Raw genomic sequence first — 17,922 nt, 5'->3', positions numbered from 1 at the left:
TATAGATAAATTTGCTTTCCTTTGCACAGAGTAAACATAAAACAAGGAACTGAGTATCTAAAACAAGCAAATGACATTGTTTTAAGAATGACTCATTAATTTAATGCTGAAATCAATGGAAATTACAATGGAGAAGCTAACATTAGCATTGTTATGATTTTACAATTCTTAAAGCTATGGATATTTCAACAAATTGCAAAAACGTGTCGACAAATACAATAGCCATACAGATATTTATTCTTTATCATCGAGGAAACATAAATATTATTGCATCTTATTGAGTGACTTACAGTAGTAGAACTACTATTTTTCATACCAGATGGAGCAACACATGGTATTTGATTGCAGCTTTAAATCAAGATCCACAAACAATTTAATGCTTTACATTTAGTTTCTCATGGTTTACTTTCAGAAATCACAATATAATACATTGTTATTTTGGTCATTAGAAAAAAAAAATTGTTGGTCTTTGGTCGAGGGGGAAGGATAGAACGGATTAATGGCATTTTCATTCATTACAATGGAGAAAGTTGATTTGCGGTAAGAGTAGTTTCTGTTAGTAGTGTGGCCTTGGAACAAATTAAACATGTCTCTCAAAGCACCACTTTACTAATATTAGGAATGCCACAACATTGCTTTCCTTACTTCTTTTTGTTTTTCATTTTCATTGTCTACTTCTTTCATCAGCTTTCGTTCAGTGTCAGCGCTTGGTTACACTTTTCTCCTTCTTAATGCTCCTGCAACTTGCTAATTACACATCATTTTAATAGTTAGGTATTTGTACTCTTATGGCCATTGCATAAGCATTCACCGGCTCGTGAAATCAACATCAGTATCTGTGTGATTAAACAGTCTGCTGACATATTAGACTGCCGGGCATGTCATCAGATTGACATGCAGCTCCTGGATCACGTGTGGATCATCCACTTTTTCAGTCAGCTCGAGCTCTCCCAAATGAAAACTGACGTGATCTGCTTGAGCTTTCACCGTATTCGCCCTGATCCCATGAAGCATTATACTGTAGTTATTATTTATCAAAAGGACAAAGAGGGCATTCACTACATTTTGCGGGAGATGTCTAGCGAGTCCTCATATTTATCCAAATAACTTTCAAAAGGCTAAAAAGCGTGACATTTGGGATGTTTTATCTCAACAGCTGCCGCCAAGAATGACTTGTGCAGTCAAAAGAGAAAAAAAAGGTAATATTTACAGCCACTAAATGGCAGCGGACTGCGCAACACATGCTTTATTTATTTATGCATTTGTTTTTCAAACGTGACATTTTGCGCCCTTGTCAAAAAGTACAACAAAACAACCTTTATTGCACTGCGGTGACAAAAACTCAATACTCTGTCCTTAAACAATCTAATACAAAAACAATATGAATGATAACTTGTGGTTATTCTAAATCTATGTTTATATTATAACCTATTGCAACTCCAACGACAAAACTGTTATTTATGTAGAATCATTGCACTCTTGCATTGCGCTCTGTAGTGCAGGTATACCTAATATTGTGACTTGTAAGTCAGAACCGATGTTTTCAAGTCGGCAGCTCTTTCCAAGAGTGATGTGCAGTAAGTTTGCAAATGCAGCTGCTCTCCTACTTTTACAGACTCCCTGTCGCAATAGATTTATTAGTCTTCAGTTCGAACATGACATGTCTGAACAAAATAGCTCATGAAGTCTCAAAACAGACCTGAGGAGGGAACTTGTGCTTTGGATAATTTGAGGAGGAAAAAAAAAACTTCCTTCTTTCCAACTTCAGGTTCAGCCCGTACGAGTGGTACGACGCCCACCCTTGCAACCCAGGATCTGACGTGGTGGAGAACAACTTCACGCTGCTGAACAGCTTCTGGTTCGGAGTGGGCTCCTTGATGCAACAAGGTACAGCATCAGACACGGTGCCGCGCACGCCGTTCCGCATCCCGTTCTGCCCTTTGCTGTCTCAAACAATCCCATCACACCGCCGTCCCCCCCTTTGTTTCCAACCTGATACCTTTCACTTCCTGCCTTTCTAACTGACAGGCTGCAATTTTTTTTTTCCTTTCTCACTCACCCCATTCCACGAATGTTGCTTGGCGAGATGTTCACCCGCCAGTAAGGAGCGGCGTGGTGCTCCGTCTTACATGACATAGCAGGGTGCTTGTCAGCCACCTGCTGTTTAAAAAAAGATACCGGAGTAAGAGGGAAGCTTGTGAGGCATTGTCAGGCAAGACTAGATAGTGTTGTGGCATTTATTTCCTGCCATAAAGCCCGTCTGTGACCCTGAGCGAGTGCCTTCAGGGTCCCGGGGACATGAAAAAAGGGGACGTTTGACAAATGCCGGCTGTCAGCCACGCTGCAACTGGCAGGTGTGATGGATTCAGAGGGGCTTAACTGCACATAGAGTGACCCGCCGCAGAATGTCCATATGTCTCACTTGTAGTTAAAATGTCCAACAATGAGTGAAGCCGGTAACACATTGCTCCGAAATGCCGCCATTTTGAGTAACGACCAAAGACAAGCATTACTTTTCCTTGGAAATTAATTATACTACAGTTACTTGATCACTTCAGCATCAATATCTCTCACCAGGTATTAATTTGTAGCTGGAGATTTAAACAAAGAGCAGTCCAGCAGTGGTGAAGTATTTAACCGAGACTGCTAAATTGTTCAACAAATTCAACATTTGTTTATTACACAATGCACAAGTGCAGTACCATAAAAGTGCAAATAAATGGACAACTTCCCTGTCGGCACACTATTTACGTTTATTTCCTTTGTATTTGATTGTTGTTACTTTTTGTTTTCATTTAGATGTTAAGAATACAGTTTTACTAGTGTGTTAAACGCAATGCATTGTGGGTGAATTATTTATACCAAAGCGTTCAGTCATTAATTTGGGCGTGGAGTTAAGGACTGACTCACTGAAGGATTTAAAATAATCTACTCGCTTACTACTATAATTTCTGGCCTATAAGACACGACTTTTTTCACACGCTTTCAACCCTGCGGTTTATGCGGTGATGTGGCTAATTTGTGCATTTTTTTCTAATGGCCGCAAGGGGGGACTCGAGCAGGAAAGGTAAGAGTAAGACCGGTGGAATATATGTGCCGAGCATGTAACTTTTACCGGTCCGGCCCTCTTAGGCCTGTGCTGCTAGGAATTTTTTCCAGTACGTTTTATTTATTTATTTTTAACTGGCCCTGTTAACGCGGTTCTAGCTTTAGCGTTAAACTCTTTGTGCACCGTCTTTCTTTGTAAATATCTCGTGTTTCAATGTGGGTTTCAATGTGGGCACCTGTGGCCTATGTATGTACCAAATGGTATTTCCTTTATAAATGTACTGGGTGAGGCTTATAACCAGGTGCGCTCTGTAAGCCGGGAATTATGGTACTTCAGTTCTCCAAGCCTGCTCTTTTTTTTCTTTGGACCCGCTAGGCCGTAGTTAGCAAAAAGTTCCAGGTACCAACAAACACGGACATTTTATTCTTCAAGGCACAAATTTGTCACTCGATTTGGAATTTTCCCTGAATAGACCTGCCCTGAATGCATTTCAGATGACTAATGTTTATTTGAATGCTTTTAAAAAGAATTATGCTCTGCTGTATGGTACCATTTTTAAATATTACAGTAATAACACACTCATAAATGGAAAGAAATAAACTGTTTTCCTAACTAATTTTTCACAGCGCTTTCATTAAATTTTGAATTTAATTTTAATTTTCTTGAATTTTTTTTATCACTTTCAGCAGCCTATCCATCTTTTCAATGGCAGGGGTCCATTTTAACACCCTTGGTTGGTGTTACAGACTTAACTGACTTATTTAGCATCAGTTATAGTTCGTATGGCAGAAATATTACCCTCGTATTGATACGCGAAGTTGATTACACACTGACTAGGTGATTTTATTAAAGGCTTATAACAAATAGTGGGAAGTTGACTATAAATAATACAGGATGTCCGTAAAACCTGTTTACAATTCAACAAATGGATTACAAACACAACTAAATGGACAAAGTTGTAGAGAGGAATGTTTTACTTTTTCTTTTCTTTTTTTTTTTTTGTTTTTTTTTGACAGATTAATGTTTTAAGGGGGTACTCAGTCCTGACTAGGAATACTGCATTTATTTTGTGTAACAATATTTTCTGGTGGTGTCCCGTGACATCTTTGTCAAATATATGCTTTGGCTCGATAAAGATGAGGAAATATGGCCATAACATATATCAATGAGTGTCTTTTGAAGAGATCCGTTTGGCGTAAAATAAAACGTTTTCTAGCGATGTCTTAGATGAGGAAAGGAATTCATCAATCATTTAAACACAAAGGTAAGCAAATGCTTGTAAAATCAATACCAGAGGGACAAAATTAAAGAATTTTACACCTTAGAGTAACAAAACAAATAGAGGATTTTTTATTTTCGTTATTTTTATTTTCATTTTTTCCCCCGGACTCTGCAGTGGCTCTTTTCCCTGTCAGGACGGCAAACCCATTCGGCAATTCATTAGGCAGGTCAACTCAGCAGTGAAACTGCACAGCAGTGAAACTGCACAGCAGTTCTGCCAATTTGTTGGTGCAAGGCACCGGGAAGGCTTTCAGCGTACCGCCGAAAAGTATCACAGCCGAATGAGCTTGTTAGATGCCAGTATTATTAAACTAAGCATGCCTGAACTCTACACTATGATTTGCAGTATAGGCCTAATGCCTTCAGATAGGATTAATCGCACACTGATACTGGAGCTGCGATAAATGATGGATACAGTATGGACATTTTCACCATTTCCATGCATGTACTTCCAGAGGGCAGCTCCAAATTTGCACTGCTAGTAAACAACCAAGGTAGAGTGATGGAGAAAACCTGGTAAATGGCTGAAAAGGCTATCTTACTTCTCTACTGCAGTACTTTGATTGTGTGAAGTGTCGGTCAAAAAGATGATCTCAAATGAGGTAAGCTGCTTGGACGAGAGATAGAAAATGTTGACCTTAATTTACATTTCAATGGGTAATTTCCCAGGATTAATTAACTTACTTACTTTACTTACTTTTTAATTAACTTGATGGAAATTCAGACATAGTTAACATGATCATTAAGCAAGTGGCTAATTAATTGGTGTTTCCGTTTATACAATTAATGTCGCATATTTGCACTTTTGGTGCTAAAAACAGATAGCCCGCTGTAGAGCTAACGTCAGCTAGCAGGCTATCTATGATGTTTTTATAAATTACAGACAACCCAACCAAACAATTTACATCTGCTAGGAAATGAAAGGTTTGTTCAGAGTCTCTCCCTGTAGAAGTGAATACTACCTCTCTACGTAGTGTTTTTTTTTTAATAAATCTGCAAAACATTGTTTTTTTTTCTGTCAATGTGCGGTGCTGTGTGTATATTAAAGAAGTAAAAAATGAACTTAAATGATTTTAACAAATAGCTGCAATATTACAAAGAGTGAAAAAATTAACAGGGATCTGAATAGTTTTTCTACCCACTGAGAGTCTGTCAATGCAACCCCAAACATCAAGTTTTTGTCATCATCTTCAGTTCAGGTTAGCAGTTTAAATTCCCTCCTGCCACCCGGAAATACTTTGGTATCTATGTAAGAAAAAGTTCTATATGATACAGTATACAAAGGCATGTATTGCATGGTCCACCCTGTTATTTACGGCCAAGTGTAGTCTGTTGTCACATTCTCACTGCGCTCGTCTGCCAACCTTGGCGACAGCAGCTGAAACGGAAGCGATTTCCTTGATGTGTTTAAAATGTAAATGCCTTGGTTTGAGTGGAAGGAAAAGTTAAAAAAAAAAAGACTCAACAAGCAGCTTGTCTGAGGGAGTGAGGTGTCACAGATAACACAAAGAACAGAAGACGGTGAGGTGCAAACACAACAAAGCACTCAAAATGTGGTCTGCACTTGACAACAAACAAATGTCTGATGTCTGTTTCCTGGTACGTTGACTCTGCATTGGAAAATGCATTCCAAAATATGCATGTTATGGTTGTTACTTAAGCTAAATTGTTTGAAATGTAGGCATTAGGATTCATTTCCAGTTGGGTTTCATTCACAAAAAGTCATGAAGTACAGGTAAGAACAAATATGAAGTGTGCTAAAAAGCTATACTTGTGCCAATACTGTATATGGAGGTTGGCTTTGATTTTAGTATTGGCATTTAATTTATATCAAAGCTCACAGCACACCGACAGGACTTGGATGGAAGAGCAACAAGGTTCGAAGAAAGTTCCATTTTTAAATTAGACTTTTCTAAAATTGTACAGTCTATCCCAAACTCTTCATCAATAGAAAGTTAGCCTTGCTTATCATACAATTTGCACACTTCTCCTTTATTAAACGGACACTGGCTAAATTAACATGGATGACTTGATTGGGAGTAATGAATTAGTTCAGCTGGGAAAGACACTTAAATCTGGAAAATAACCATTCAAATTGATTTGGTCCACCTTTACAGCAAAAATAATCGAATGGGGATGGCCACGGATAACGGAAGTGACGTTATGTAATCTTCTACTTGCAAAAGTACTCATCGACAATGATTGTTGGAACAATGACAAGTAGTCAAAAAATAATAATAATTCCATACTGTTGAGCAACATTTGGGACAATGTTGGAGAAAACTAGCTTTTGGCGGAGTTGTCTGCCATGAAAAGGATATTTATACAGACCTCGGGGCGAGGAAAGGCAAGCCAATGCGTGTAGTCACGTTACATACAGGGCAACTTCTTCTTGGCAATTGTTTAAATTAACAATGGCAGGTTCCAAGTGAAGAGAGAGCAAAATGAAGACGAAGGTAGGCACAGCAAGGCCACATTCACAATTACACTGCGTAGACTGAAAGAAAAAGAAGAAGAAGACTGTATTTGTTTATTTAATTTCACAATTAATTAGCAAGTTAAGACATCCTTCACGATTGTTCACACTAAGCATTACAGTAACACACTGCTAATGCACTGCAAGGACCAGCTTTAAAATAAAAGACAAACGAGACTAACAGTGTTGATGCCCATGTATTATTTAATATTTTTTTTTTTTTTTTTTATTGGCCAACTTGGCATGTTGCCTGCATGTTTGCATTAATGCACAGTATGAAGAATCTTTTTGCAGACTGGCATGACATGAGAGAACAATTAATCAGTTTTGGATTCCATCCATCCATTTTCTGAGCCGCTTATCCTCATGAGTGTCGTGGCAGTTTTGGATTACAATCCCCAAAAATGTGTTTAAACATCCGTCAGAACGAACTCAACAAAAACTGTGTTTTGTAGTGTTATCTATCATTTCAGGTTTTCTGAGACAAAAACAGTCTGCAACACTTTCTACACACAACATGAAAAATCCCAAGAATATTTCTTGTTTAAAGCTAGTTCACGAGTGCTGCTAAAACTTGAAAGTGTGCTAATTTAGTTGCTTTGGAATTAAATAAAACCTAAGTTTGATACTGTTGAGTAAAAAGATGGTTCAAGATGGAAATTAAACCGCTTTCCACAAATATTTATCTAAGAGACAACTTTTGAGTCATTTCAGAAGCACAGTGGCACAGCCGTAGAGTGATGGGCTCACAGTTCTGAGGACCGGAGTTCAAATCCCGACCCCGCCTCTGTGGAGATTGCATGTTCTCCCCGTGCCTGCGTGGGTTTTCTCCGGGCACTCCGGTTTCCTCCCACATCCCCAAAACATGCAACATGTATTGAAGACTCGAAATTGCCCCTAGGTGTGATTGTGGGTGCTACTGTTGTTTGTCTCCATGTGCCATGCGATTGGCTGGCAACCATTTCAGGGTGTGCCCTACCTCCTGCCCAATGACAGCTAGGAGAAGCTACAGCACTCCTGCGGCCCTTGTGAGGATAAGTGGTTCAGAAAATGGATGGATGGATGGATGAATGTTTTACTCGAAGCTTCTCATTATCACAATAGTCAAATTGAACAACAGCCGATCACTTGTGGTCTCAACAGAAAATCCCAAGTCCGGCAAGTCCAAGACCAAGTGTTTTTGGAGTTGAGTTCGAAACAAGAGGAAGAACTTTAAAATCACCAAGACCGTTTTCCAGTGTTATGACACTATAAAGCACACTTTGGGTATTATAACTTGTTTTTATCACATGTAGCTTTTGGACACAGTAGATAACAAACTTGCTTTCTTCAGGTATTCCTGTGAGGGCAGCACTCGTTGCATATCGTGTTTACTATAACAGTTCCTCTTGGAATTACAAACATATTGCCGTTTTTTTTTTTTTTTTTTTTATAACAACGCCACCACATGACAGATCCACTTTTTGCATTTGTTCCAGAGTTCCAATGTGCCTCTACACACTCTGTATACCTTCCTCCCATTGCTGACAGCATCTTTTTACGGCCTGGAATTTAATCCTGTCGCTTCTAGCGGTTTTCAGCACAACCACGCAAAGGGACACGGCTCGTCCCTCCCTGCAGTCACAGAGAATTAAGGGATGGCAGCGTCCATCCCTTGTTTGTAACCACATCGAGCCTCTGTCAAGTCACAAAGGACGAATGCAATCAAATTTGGTGGAAGAGGTTAAAGAGCGCAGCACTCCGCCCACCTTCTTCACTCTCCATTCCACCCACCTACATGCGCTTGTTACTCTTCAGAATTGCTGTCATAAATCTTCTCGGGAAAGTAACACAGTGTACACAGACCGCAAGGGTATTTTAAAGGTTGTCAGAGATGAGATATAAAGTAACTTTAGCATCAGTCAGTGGGCCATTCGTGAGGCTGAATTGCTCTGTGGAGGAGATATGTGGGTTCATGGTCCATATGCTTGGATATTTCAATTGCCTATATTCAGTACACAGCACTGCAATCCTGAAATACTACTCATGGAAGGACATTGAATGATACGTGAATAAATGGACCGGGTTTTATTTGAAGTATGGCTTGCTGTATCGAATGTTTTCACAGATCAGTCCAAAAATAAGTCTCATTGAATTTACTAAAGAATAGAAAGGGCTGGGACTTGTACCATTTGATATTATTGTCCTCATGAGGGTCACGGGTGAGTTGCACCCCATCTCGACTAACTTTGTCAGTTAATCGAAGGGCACTTATGGACAAAGAATCATTCATCCTCGCATGAACACCTATGGACATTTTAGCATCTTTTTTTCCTTACCGAGTCCACTCATTAGAATCCCTAATTAATTGAAAACAGTGTTCAAGAAATCTTTTTTTTTTCCCTCTCTTATTCATTTTACCTGTAACACTGCGAAATTACTAATTAAGGAACATGATGGTGATTGTCCTTGGTCAGGTAAATATTTTTAGAGATGAAAAAGCTCAAACAGCATCTGGCTTGTGCACAGGCTCAGAACTGATGCCCAAGGCCCTGTCAACCAGGATCATCGGTGGAATCTGGTGGTTCTTTACGCTCATCATCATATCGTCCTACACGGCCAACCTGGCAGCGTTCCTCACCGTGGAGAGGATGGACTCGCCTGTGGATTCAGCCGACGACATCGCCAAGCAGACCAAGATTGAGTATGGTGTGGTCCGTGACGGGGCCACCATGACTTTCTTCAAGGTAAGCTACAATTAATGATCGTGGTAACTGTGTCGTACTGGTGTATATAAACCGATCTCTTTTGCAAGAAATCATGATATCGTATCATATAAGTTCATACTTATGTATGGAGGCCTCCATGCCAGTAAAACAAACATCATTCGCCAATTACTCGTCCCTCACTTGAACCCATTAAAAGCGGTGATATACTGTATGATGGAAAAAAACGGGAAAAAACAAGTTTATGGTTATTTTGCATTATAGTCCTAATTTTTAGAGCAAAAGTCAATAACTTGGTACCTGAAGGAACCAGGTCGCTACCAAGGATAATGTGAGTAGCACAGGCTGGTTCTAAAAAATAGGGACATTGTAAAATAAAACCGATAAAAATAGGGACATTGTAATTTCTGAATTATAACTGAGAATTTGAAAATGTAAACAGTTGCAGAGAGAGGTGTGTTGTATATTATTATATTTCCTTCTTTAAATCATTATTGATAATTTTTTGAGGGAAACGATTCACAAGATTCCACAAACATGAAAGGCATACATTATTTATAAGACACAGTCAAAGATAACTTAAGCAAATGTGTTATTTCAGAGTTGCCTCTTCCACAATAAAAGCCATTATATGATGAGAATGAAATTTTGTGAAATTAACTGAGTAAAATATGACTTTCTTCGCTGCTTACGCTTTGACCCTTATACTACAGTATTTATACTAAAACAAGTATATATATTTTGTTGTTTTTGTTTTGGCAAATGTATCTTTCTTCCTGTCAGTAACTTAACTGTATTGTACTTAAAACATTAAATACAAGAGAGCTGCACTTGAGGACTGATTCTTTGCATACAGTCGCATACGTTGACAATTACTGCTCTTAGGGCCTTTGTCTATTTGAGTTTTTCAGTGTAACTTCACAACCCTCATCAATTTTTGCCTGATCATATGAAAACAAGAACTTTGTTTCTTTTAAAAGGCAGCGATGGAATAAATTAGTAGTGTGCTAGTTACCTGTCTGCAAGGTCTCCATGGCAAAGTGTTCTTTTTTGGAGGATTTCCACTTTCACATTACTGCATACTTCCTTTGTCTATGCAAAGTTTGTCTTTCTAACCTCTTGAACAAAAGCGTCCCATTAAAAACTCATTAAACTTTGCACCTCAGCTGCCACTTGGCATCAATCACCGTATCTCCCAACTGTCACTTTTATATCCAAATAAAATTCTCGTTTTAAGCAAACAGGAGGGCTCCTTAAAATACCCATCTCTCGAAATTTGAAATGGCTCTCAGTCTTTAAGATGGCAATTATCCGGGATTAGACACGGCATAAATGTGACCCCCGTATAAAACGCCGTGAAATATAACGGGACTGCAGCCTGGCAGGATGCGAGACTAATGGAGTGGCTGCCTATTGCTGCTCAAGTAGCACTTATGAGGATAAACGTGTGTGCTGCTTCAGTGCAATGTCCTCTATAATCCTGCCACAAAGCGAATAAAATCATGTCCATTCGTGGCTTTATAGGATAAGGAACGAGATGGTGGCCAGGCAGCAAAAATACACTCAATACAATCATTTGCTTCGAGGGAAAAAAAGGGACTACAACCCAGACTGGTCTACAGTCGATCACAGCACACATATAGAGACAGACAACCATTCACATAAAGTAGGGCAAAAAAGTATTTAATCAGCCACTAATTGTGCAAGATCCCCCAATTAAAAAGAAGAGAGAAGCCTGTAGTTTTCATCATAGGTATTCCTCACCCATAAGAGACAAAATAGAAGTTTCTTTCGGCTTGTCCCTTTCGGGGTCGCCACAGCGTGTCATCTCAGATGAACGCACATATATGTTTGGCACAATTTTTACGCCGGATGCCCTTCCTGACGCAACCCTTCTCAGGGAGTGGAGACAAAATGAAGAGACAAAAATCCTGAAAATCAGTCTGATTTTTACAGCATTCATTAGCAAATTATGGAGGAAAATAACTATTTGGTCCACTACAAAAAAAGCAACATTTCTGGCTCTCACAGACTTGTGACATTTTCTTTAAGAGGCTCATATCTGTCCTCCACACTTTTGTTGTAATCGTGGAACCTCTTTGAACTCGTTATCAGGGTAAAGAACACGGTCCTCAACCTCAAATAGTCACACTCCAAACTCCACTATGGCCACTATGGCCACAACCAAAGAGCTATCAATGGACACCAGAAATAAAACTGTAAACCTACTCCAGTTTGGGAAGACTGGATCTGCAATAGGTAAATGGCTTGCTGTGAAGAAATCAACTGCGAGAGGTATTATTAGAAAATGGAAGACATACAAGACCACTGGTAATCTCTCTCGGTCTGGGGCTTGATGCAAGATCTCACCCTATGGGGGCAAAATGAACTATGAACAAAAATCCCAGAACCCCACAGGGGGACCGAGTGAATGACCTGTAGAGAACTGAGATCAAACCAACAAAGGCTACCGTCAGTAACACAGTACGCCCTTAAGAACTCAAATCCTGCAGTGCAAGACTTGTCTCCCTGCTTAAATGAATACATGTTCAGGCCCATGTGAAGTTTTGCTAGAGCATATTTGGAGAATCCAGAAAAGGATTGGGAGAATGTCAGATGAAACAAAAAATGGAATGTTTTGGTAAAAACGCATCACACAACTGGTGGGTTCCTACTCGCAATAGTATTTTATTCTTTCCACTTTCAATGTTCTCGACTGGATGTTTTTCTAGTCATCTTGGTAAAGGCAGAATTTTGGATACAGTTCATAGATTACCAGCTGTTCTGCTACATAAAAAAGACATTAAGCATCTGTGTTCATTAACGACACCACTGTATGCATATTTTTCCTAACGGGTTTCCTCACTTGGTTGTCGTCATCTCAGAAATCAAAGGTTTCCACTTTTGAGAAGATGTGGGCCTTCATGAGCAGCAAGCCGAGCACATCGCTGGTCAAGTCCATCGAGGACGGCATCCAGCGGGTGTTGAAGTCCGACTACGCTCTCATTATGGAGTCCACCACCATCGATTACATCACCAGACACAACTGCAACCTTACACAGCTGGGGGGCCTCATCGACAGCAAAGGCTATGGAATCGGCACTCCCCTCGGTGAGTCCTCCAAATGACTAGTTACTACTTTTGAGCACATACTATCAACATCTGCTGTAAAACAGGTTTAGTACCACACGTATCTTTGAATTATTGCCATAGCGTGTATGTTTTAAAATGGTCTCGTGGACTCTTTGCGAGAGCACACACATACTGTTCACTGTTTCTTTTCTACAAGGACTTTTATAGAGAACAGGTCGTTGTATGGCTGTGAATCTCCTAGTTTTGTTTGTGTCGGTGAGCAAAGTAACGGTCCTCAGTTGAGAACAGGGGTGAGTATTATGAGTGGGATGTAGCCCACTTAAAATACAGCAGGTTCCTTCCTATGGTGGTGACTTTTGAATTTCTACCTCAGTTGGAACCTGCCGTAGTCTATCATGAACCTACGCAAATGCAATGTGAAAGTCACAATTACAGTAAATATATGTACAGTATGAAAACACTACAAGGGCATAAACTTAGAGCTGTCAACTGAAAAATAGTACGGCGACAAGTGGATGTGGCTTTTTGTGATAATGTTCAGAACCTCAAAACGGACATGAAGCTAGGACCCCTGTGAGTGTTTCCACAATGTCATCAAAGCATTGTTTACATTGTTTACATCAGTGTAATGCAAAGGCCAATGGTTAATCTAACGACCCATTTTTGAGTTCTCCGAAAACATCTGTACTTGGTTATTTAAAAAAATGAAAAAATAAGCACCTCCATTTGCTTGTTAAATTTTGTTACATTACATGGAGTATTTGGACCAAGTCAAAGTGATTTAAAATTGTACATACTTGGGATGCTTGGTTTACGACGATCCCAACATGAGGCATCAAGATTCCTTACAGCGTCCAATTAAACACAGTACTTCCTCCAGGAATAAGAATATGTTGTCACATGGCAGAATTACTGCCGTACTGAAATGTTTTTCATCTGCTTGTTTTATATAAAAGACCTACAAGTGTTTTTACCCAATTATTGTTTGTAATTTTGCCTGTACTACTCTGTTGATGTACGTAGGTGACAAACTACAGCACGCTCGCGGTAGTAATAGAATTTTACTAAAACCCGTGTACATGATTTTCACTGGATAGCAACAATATAAAACTTTCCTTTTAGAGAGTGATGAATGCTTTCTTTGTTGCATGAGCCCCATTTTTAGCCACCGCACGTTTACGGAGCTCATTACTGCGCAATCCAGCTGGCATTCCATCCTAAGAAATTTCAAAGCGGCCCTGTGTGCGTGTGTGTTCGTGTTTTCCAGGCTCGCCATACAGGGACAAAATCTCCATAGCCATCCTGAACATCATGGAGGACGGTCGCCTACACATGCTGAGGGAGAAGTGGTGGAGTGGGAGCAGCTGCTTGGATGATGAGCGTCGAGAGACGGGCGCCATGGGGATCCAGAACCTGGGCGGCATATTCATCGTATTGGCATCTGGCCTGGTACTGTCGGTCTTTGTGGCAATCGCTGAGTTTCTCTACAAACTGAGGAAGACGGCGGAGAGGGAGCAGGTATGTGTCCCCATCAAGCCTGCGCAGAAAAACCAAGACTGTTTGGAAGATCAATTCATTAGCACTTCATTTAAGCAAAGGCTGTTTTGTTGTGATACAGAAGCGTGCATGGCTAAAAGCGGCGCGCTTGTCACAGCTTTTAGTTCAAACATGATATAAAAGGATTTGCATGCCCCCGGCTAATCTAATTCCTGCTTGGCCACAATATTTACTTATTTTAATAGGCATGAATGCAAATCGGAGCAAAGAGAATTAATCCATTACTAGATGCCGTAGATGACCCCTTTACTGTTGTAAGGCACTCATTTGAGTTTAAGCTAAATGAGTTTCATGCTCGAGTGCACAACTTGTTCACAGCAACACTAATGACTTGGGGTGTCACTTGACACATACTCGCGCACACACGCTGCTGGCGCTATGAACTTTTAATACACGTTAGCTGCATGCTGCATATTGATGATCCACATATGTGATAGAAATGCATCCTGACCCACCCAGATGCATTTTGTGAAAGTCGACTTTTTTCCTTATTTTCATTCATTCATTCTTTCTGAGGCCAAACTCAATTTCTTTGAAATTTAGCGCCACCTGTCTGGTCAATATAGGTATAATAAGTTCAAATTGGCTTTTTTTGTGGGTCTACCGATGATAGAAGCCTACCAAATTTCTTGTTGCCAGGTGAAACTGTCTCTGACCCTTTGCAGCTGATATAATGAAGTCTTTTTACTGCGAGTCATCAAATATCACATCCATGGTCCCCCCACACGCAATGAAAGTCAGCCCTATGTCTAGTATAGATGGCTCAAGTTTGGTAGCAATTCAGTGAAATATCAAGGACAAGAGATCCATCTTTGAAGCACCCCTGCAAATGGTCACAATGACACTGGAATGGGTGTTTGATCCAAAAGGTCTCTTTACAGGCATCGGTTCCAAATTTTTCTGTGGTTCTCGTCATGTTAGACACACCTACCAAATTTCATGTTGTTCGATGAAAAGGTCCTCCAAGGGTTGAATTTAAGTTCAGGTTGGTGGTGATGGAGTAAAAAAAACATGCTGTAAACACATTGTAAGCAGTATGCCCATGCAAGATGCATGACGCAGACACGCTAGGCACAACATGAATGTGACATTTGAATGCATGTGGTGGACACTCTGTGCTGTCAGAACAAATTAAAGCTAAGGCCTTTACCCGCCCATCTCTTCCTCCTCTTTCGCCTTCCACTCGCGCTCCTCCTCCCTTTTTGCCCAGAGGTCTTTGTGCAGCGCCATGGTGGACGAGATCAGACTGTCGTTCACCTGCGAGAGGCGGGTGAAACACAAGCCGCAGCTCCCGGTCGCGGCGGCGGCGGCGAAGGCGGATGCGGTGATCAACATGCACGCCTACAACGACCGCCGTCTCCCCGGAAAGGACAACCTGAGCTGCAGCGCTGGGATGACCCCCGTGTTCCCGTAAGCCTGCGCTCTCCGCAGGTCAAGAGCCTCCTGAGCAACGTGTCAGGGGCGCTGCCCGAGACCAGAGACAACGGCATCGACGGGATCCTCCGGTTCACCATGAACCACAGCGACATGGGGACGCTTACCAAACACGGACAACTCAAAATGGCGGCATCTGCCACGCAGGTATGACAACGCAAATCTGAAAAAAGACATTACGTTGAAGAAAGTATCTTTCATTCCGTTCCTTGGGGAAGGAGTCATCGGGCTGAGGGTTACGTGCGCAACACAAAAACAAGTAAACACCAAACAAATCAGCGGAAAGAATGGACTGGGGAAAAAAGATGGCAATAAATAACAAATCTGGTCATTGTCATGTTACCTCAAACAGACTGTTGCGTAATGAACCACAGGATGGAAAAATGTTTCCTCCAGTAGACACAGTTAAAAACAGACATTGTGAGGTTGTCTAATTTCACAGCGACGTAAGCAATTAAATCATCGGTGCGAGGTAAGGCCGCCTTTGTCTTTGTGCCGTTACGGGATTTCCATATATTTAAGCCCGAGCAGGCCTCACACGAGCATGACTTTGTACACGAGAGGACTATTCATCTGTTAAAGAAGAAAAAAAAAAAGTTCCTTGCCAAAGATGTGACCCTTCACCACGACCAGTGCGCGATCCTGATTTCAATGGAAATGGATTCTTTACTTGCATTGGGTGGAAACAGATTGAATGGAAATTGGCTGAGTACCTGAAACGCTTGGATTTACACTGCAGGTTCAAGTGTCCAATGTCAAGTTAATGCCTGTGTCAGATTTGTTTTCCATGTATATTTCAAGTGTTGGATACATTTCTCATATGGCCGCGTCTACATTTACAAAACCCATGAAGTAATTCACAGATGCGCAAATTATCCAGAAGCAAAAAATGATAGAATAATGGGCCAAATATTAAATGTTTCACTGCATTTGGTTGGACTGATTTGGCCACCATCTGCAATTATTTTGCTGATTAGGTACTGAGCATACTTCAAATGTAGCATATGTAGAGATATGAGTGACTCGATTTAGGAGTTGTTCAAGACAGGAGTTTGTGCACAGATGATTTTTTTTTTGCTTGTTTTTTTTTTTGCTTTTTTTTTTTTGCTTTGACTTGAGAACAAAAATGTGAGATACGAGTGCTCTTTGGTGGCAGTGAACTCAACTCTCTTCACAACAAAATGCAGTTTGATAGACATTGAAGACTTCTTGGAAAAAAAAGCTTCAGGCTGTTTTTGAATCATGAATTATGCCTTGTGTATTTAAAGAGCCACACAGATTTGCCTTAAAAGAAGTCCATTTAGCTTCATGCCAACAAACAATGAAAAACTGCAATGCAAAACAAAAAGTTGAACTAAAGACTAGCATTAATATGATGGTATCAATATGGTATACACTTTAAGGCAACAAATATTTTAACACAAATGTTGGAGTAACGCTTGTAGACATACTCTAAGCGTGCTCAAAGGCATTATTTTTTTCATCCTTTGCGAAAAATGACTCATTACTGGAGTATATTAAGTCAGATGTGAGGCTCAATCTTCCCGTGTGTCTCTATGGCTATGTTATACTGCCCCCAGTGGCCAAAGCGCACACACCACTAAGAGCATATTCAATGGACCTTGTCGCTAACTGATTTTTCACAGTCTATTAAATGTTGTCCCGACAATATTTTTTTATAAAGTACATTAACGAGTGCAGTTTTTCCAAATTGAAAAAAACTAAATAATAGTTTTTTTTAGGGGGGCCTGGGCAGTTACAAGAGTTTCTGTTTCATTTGGGGAAAATTGAGATACAAGGGTTTTGAGTTGACAGTGATCATTGAACAAATTAAATACATACCTCAAGGCATCATTTTATTTAATTATCTACTCTTTTGCAGTAGTTTAGATTCATGTTTATTTGTGTAGTTTGGACAGACGCGGGTGTGTGTATACATTACCGATATGTGTAGTTCACTGACATCAAGCTGGCATCGATATCCAATCTTCACGCCTACGCTGCACTCGCATCCGTATAATGGGTTTTCATGCGTTTTGTTGTTGTTTTTATGCTGCCATGACACGTCATAATTGTACCACATGGGAGTATTAAAAAAAAAAAAATATATATATATATATATATATATATATATATAATATATATATATATATATATATATATATATATATATATTATATATATATATATATACAGTGGAGTCACTTGAACCATGCAGTGTGAATCCAGTTTAAAAATTCTCTCTTACTTTTTCAGCTAAACTCTAGACTGGATCAAAATCTGATCTCTGAGATAAATTTTAACAAAAATGGACTATTAATACAAAA

At 40.0% G+C, this 17,922-nt stretch overlaps 1 protein-coding gene across 1 annotated transcript in view; it reads left to right on the top strand.

The window, feature by feature from the left end:
• The window catches only part of grik3 (glutamate ionotropic receptor kainate type subunit 3), a 136,159-nt gene extending 118,542 nt beyond the window's left edge, over positions 1–17,617 (top strand). Inside the window, exons 12-16 of the mRNA XM_061820577.1 lie at positions 1,769–1,887; positions 9,315–9,532; positions 12,397–12,622; positions 13,872–14,122; positions 15,374–17,617. Coding sequence (XP_061676561.1) covers positions 1,769–1,887; positions 9,315–9,532; positions 12,397–12,622; positions 13,872–14,122; positions 15,374–15,748 — 1,189 coding nt within the window. The 3' untranslated portion in view covers positions 15,749–17,617. The remainder of the gene's footprint in view (positions 1–1,768; positions 1,888–9,314; positions 9,533–12,396; positions 12,623–13,871; positions 14,123–15,373) is intronic.
• The last annotated feature ends 305 nt before the right edge of the window (positions 17,618–17,922 follow it).

This window comes from Syngnathoides biaculeatus, chromosome 5, assembly GCF_019802595.1.
Source record: "Syngnathoides biaculeatus isolate LvHL_M chromosome 5, ASM1980259v1, whole genome shotgun sequence".
Taxonomy (NCBI): Eukaryota; Metazoa; Chordata; class Actinopteri; order Syngnathiformes; family Syngnathidae; genus Syngnathoides; species Syngnathoides biaculeatus.
Note: the sequence above shows the minus strand (reverse complement) of the source record. Positions and strands in the feature narration are given on the sequence as shown.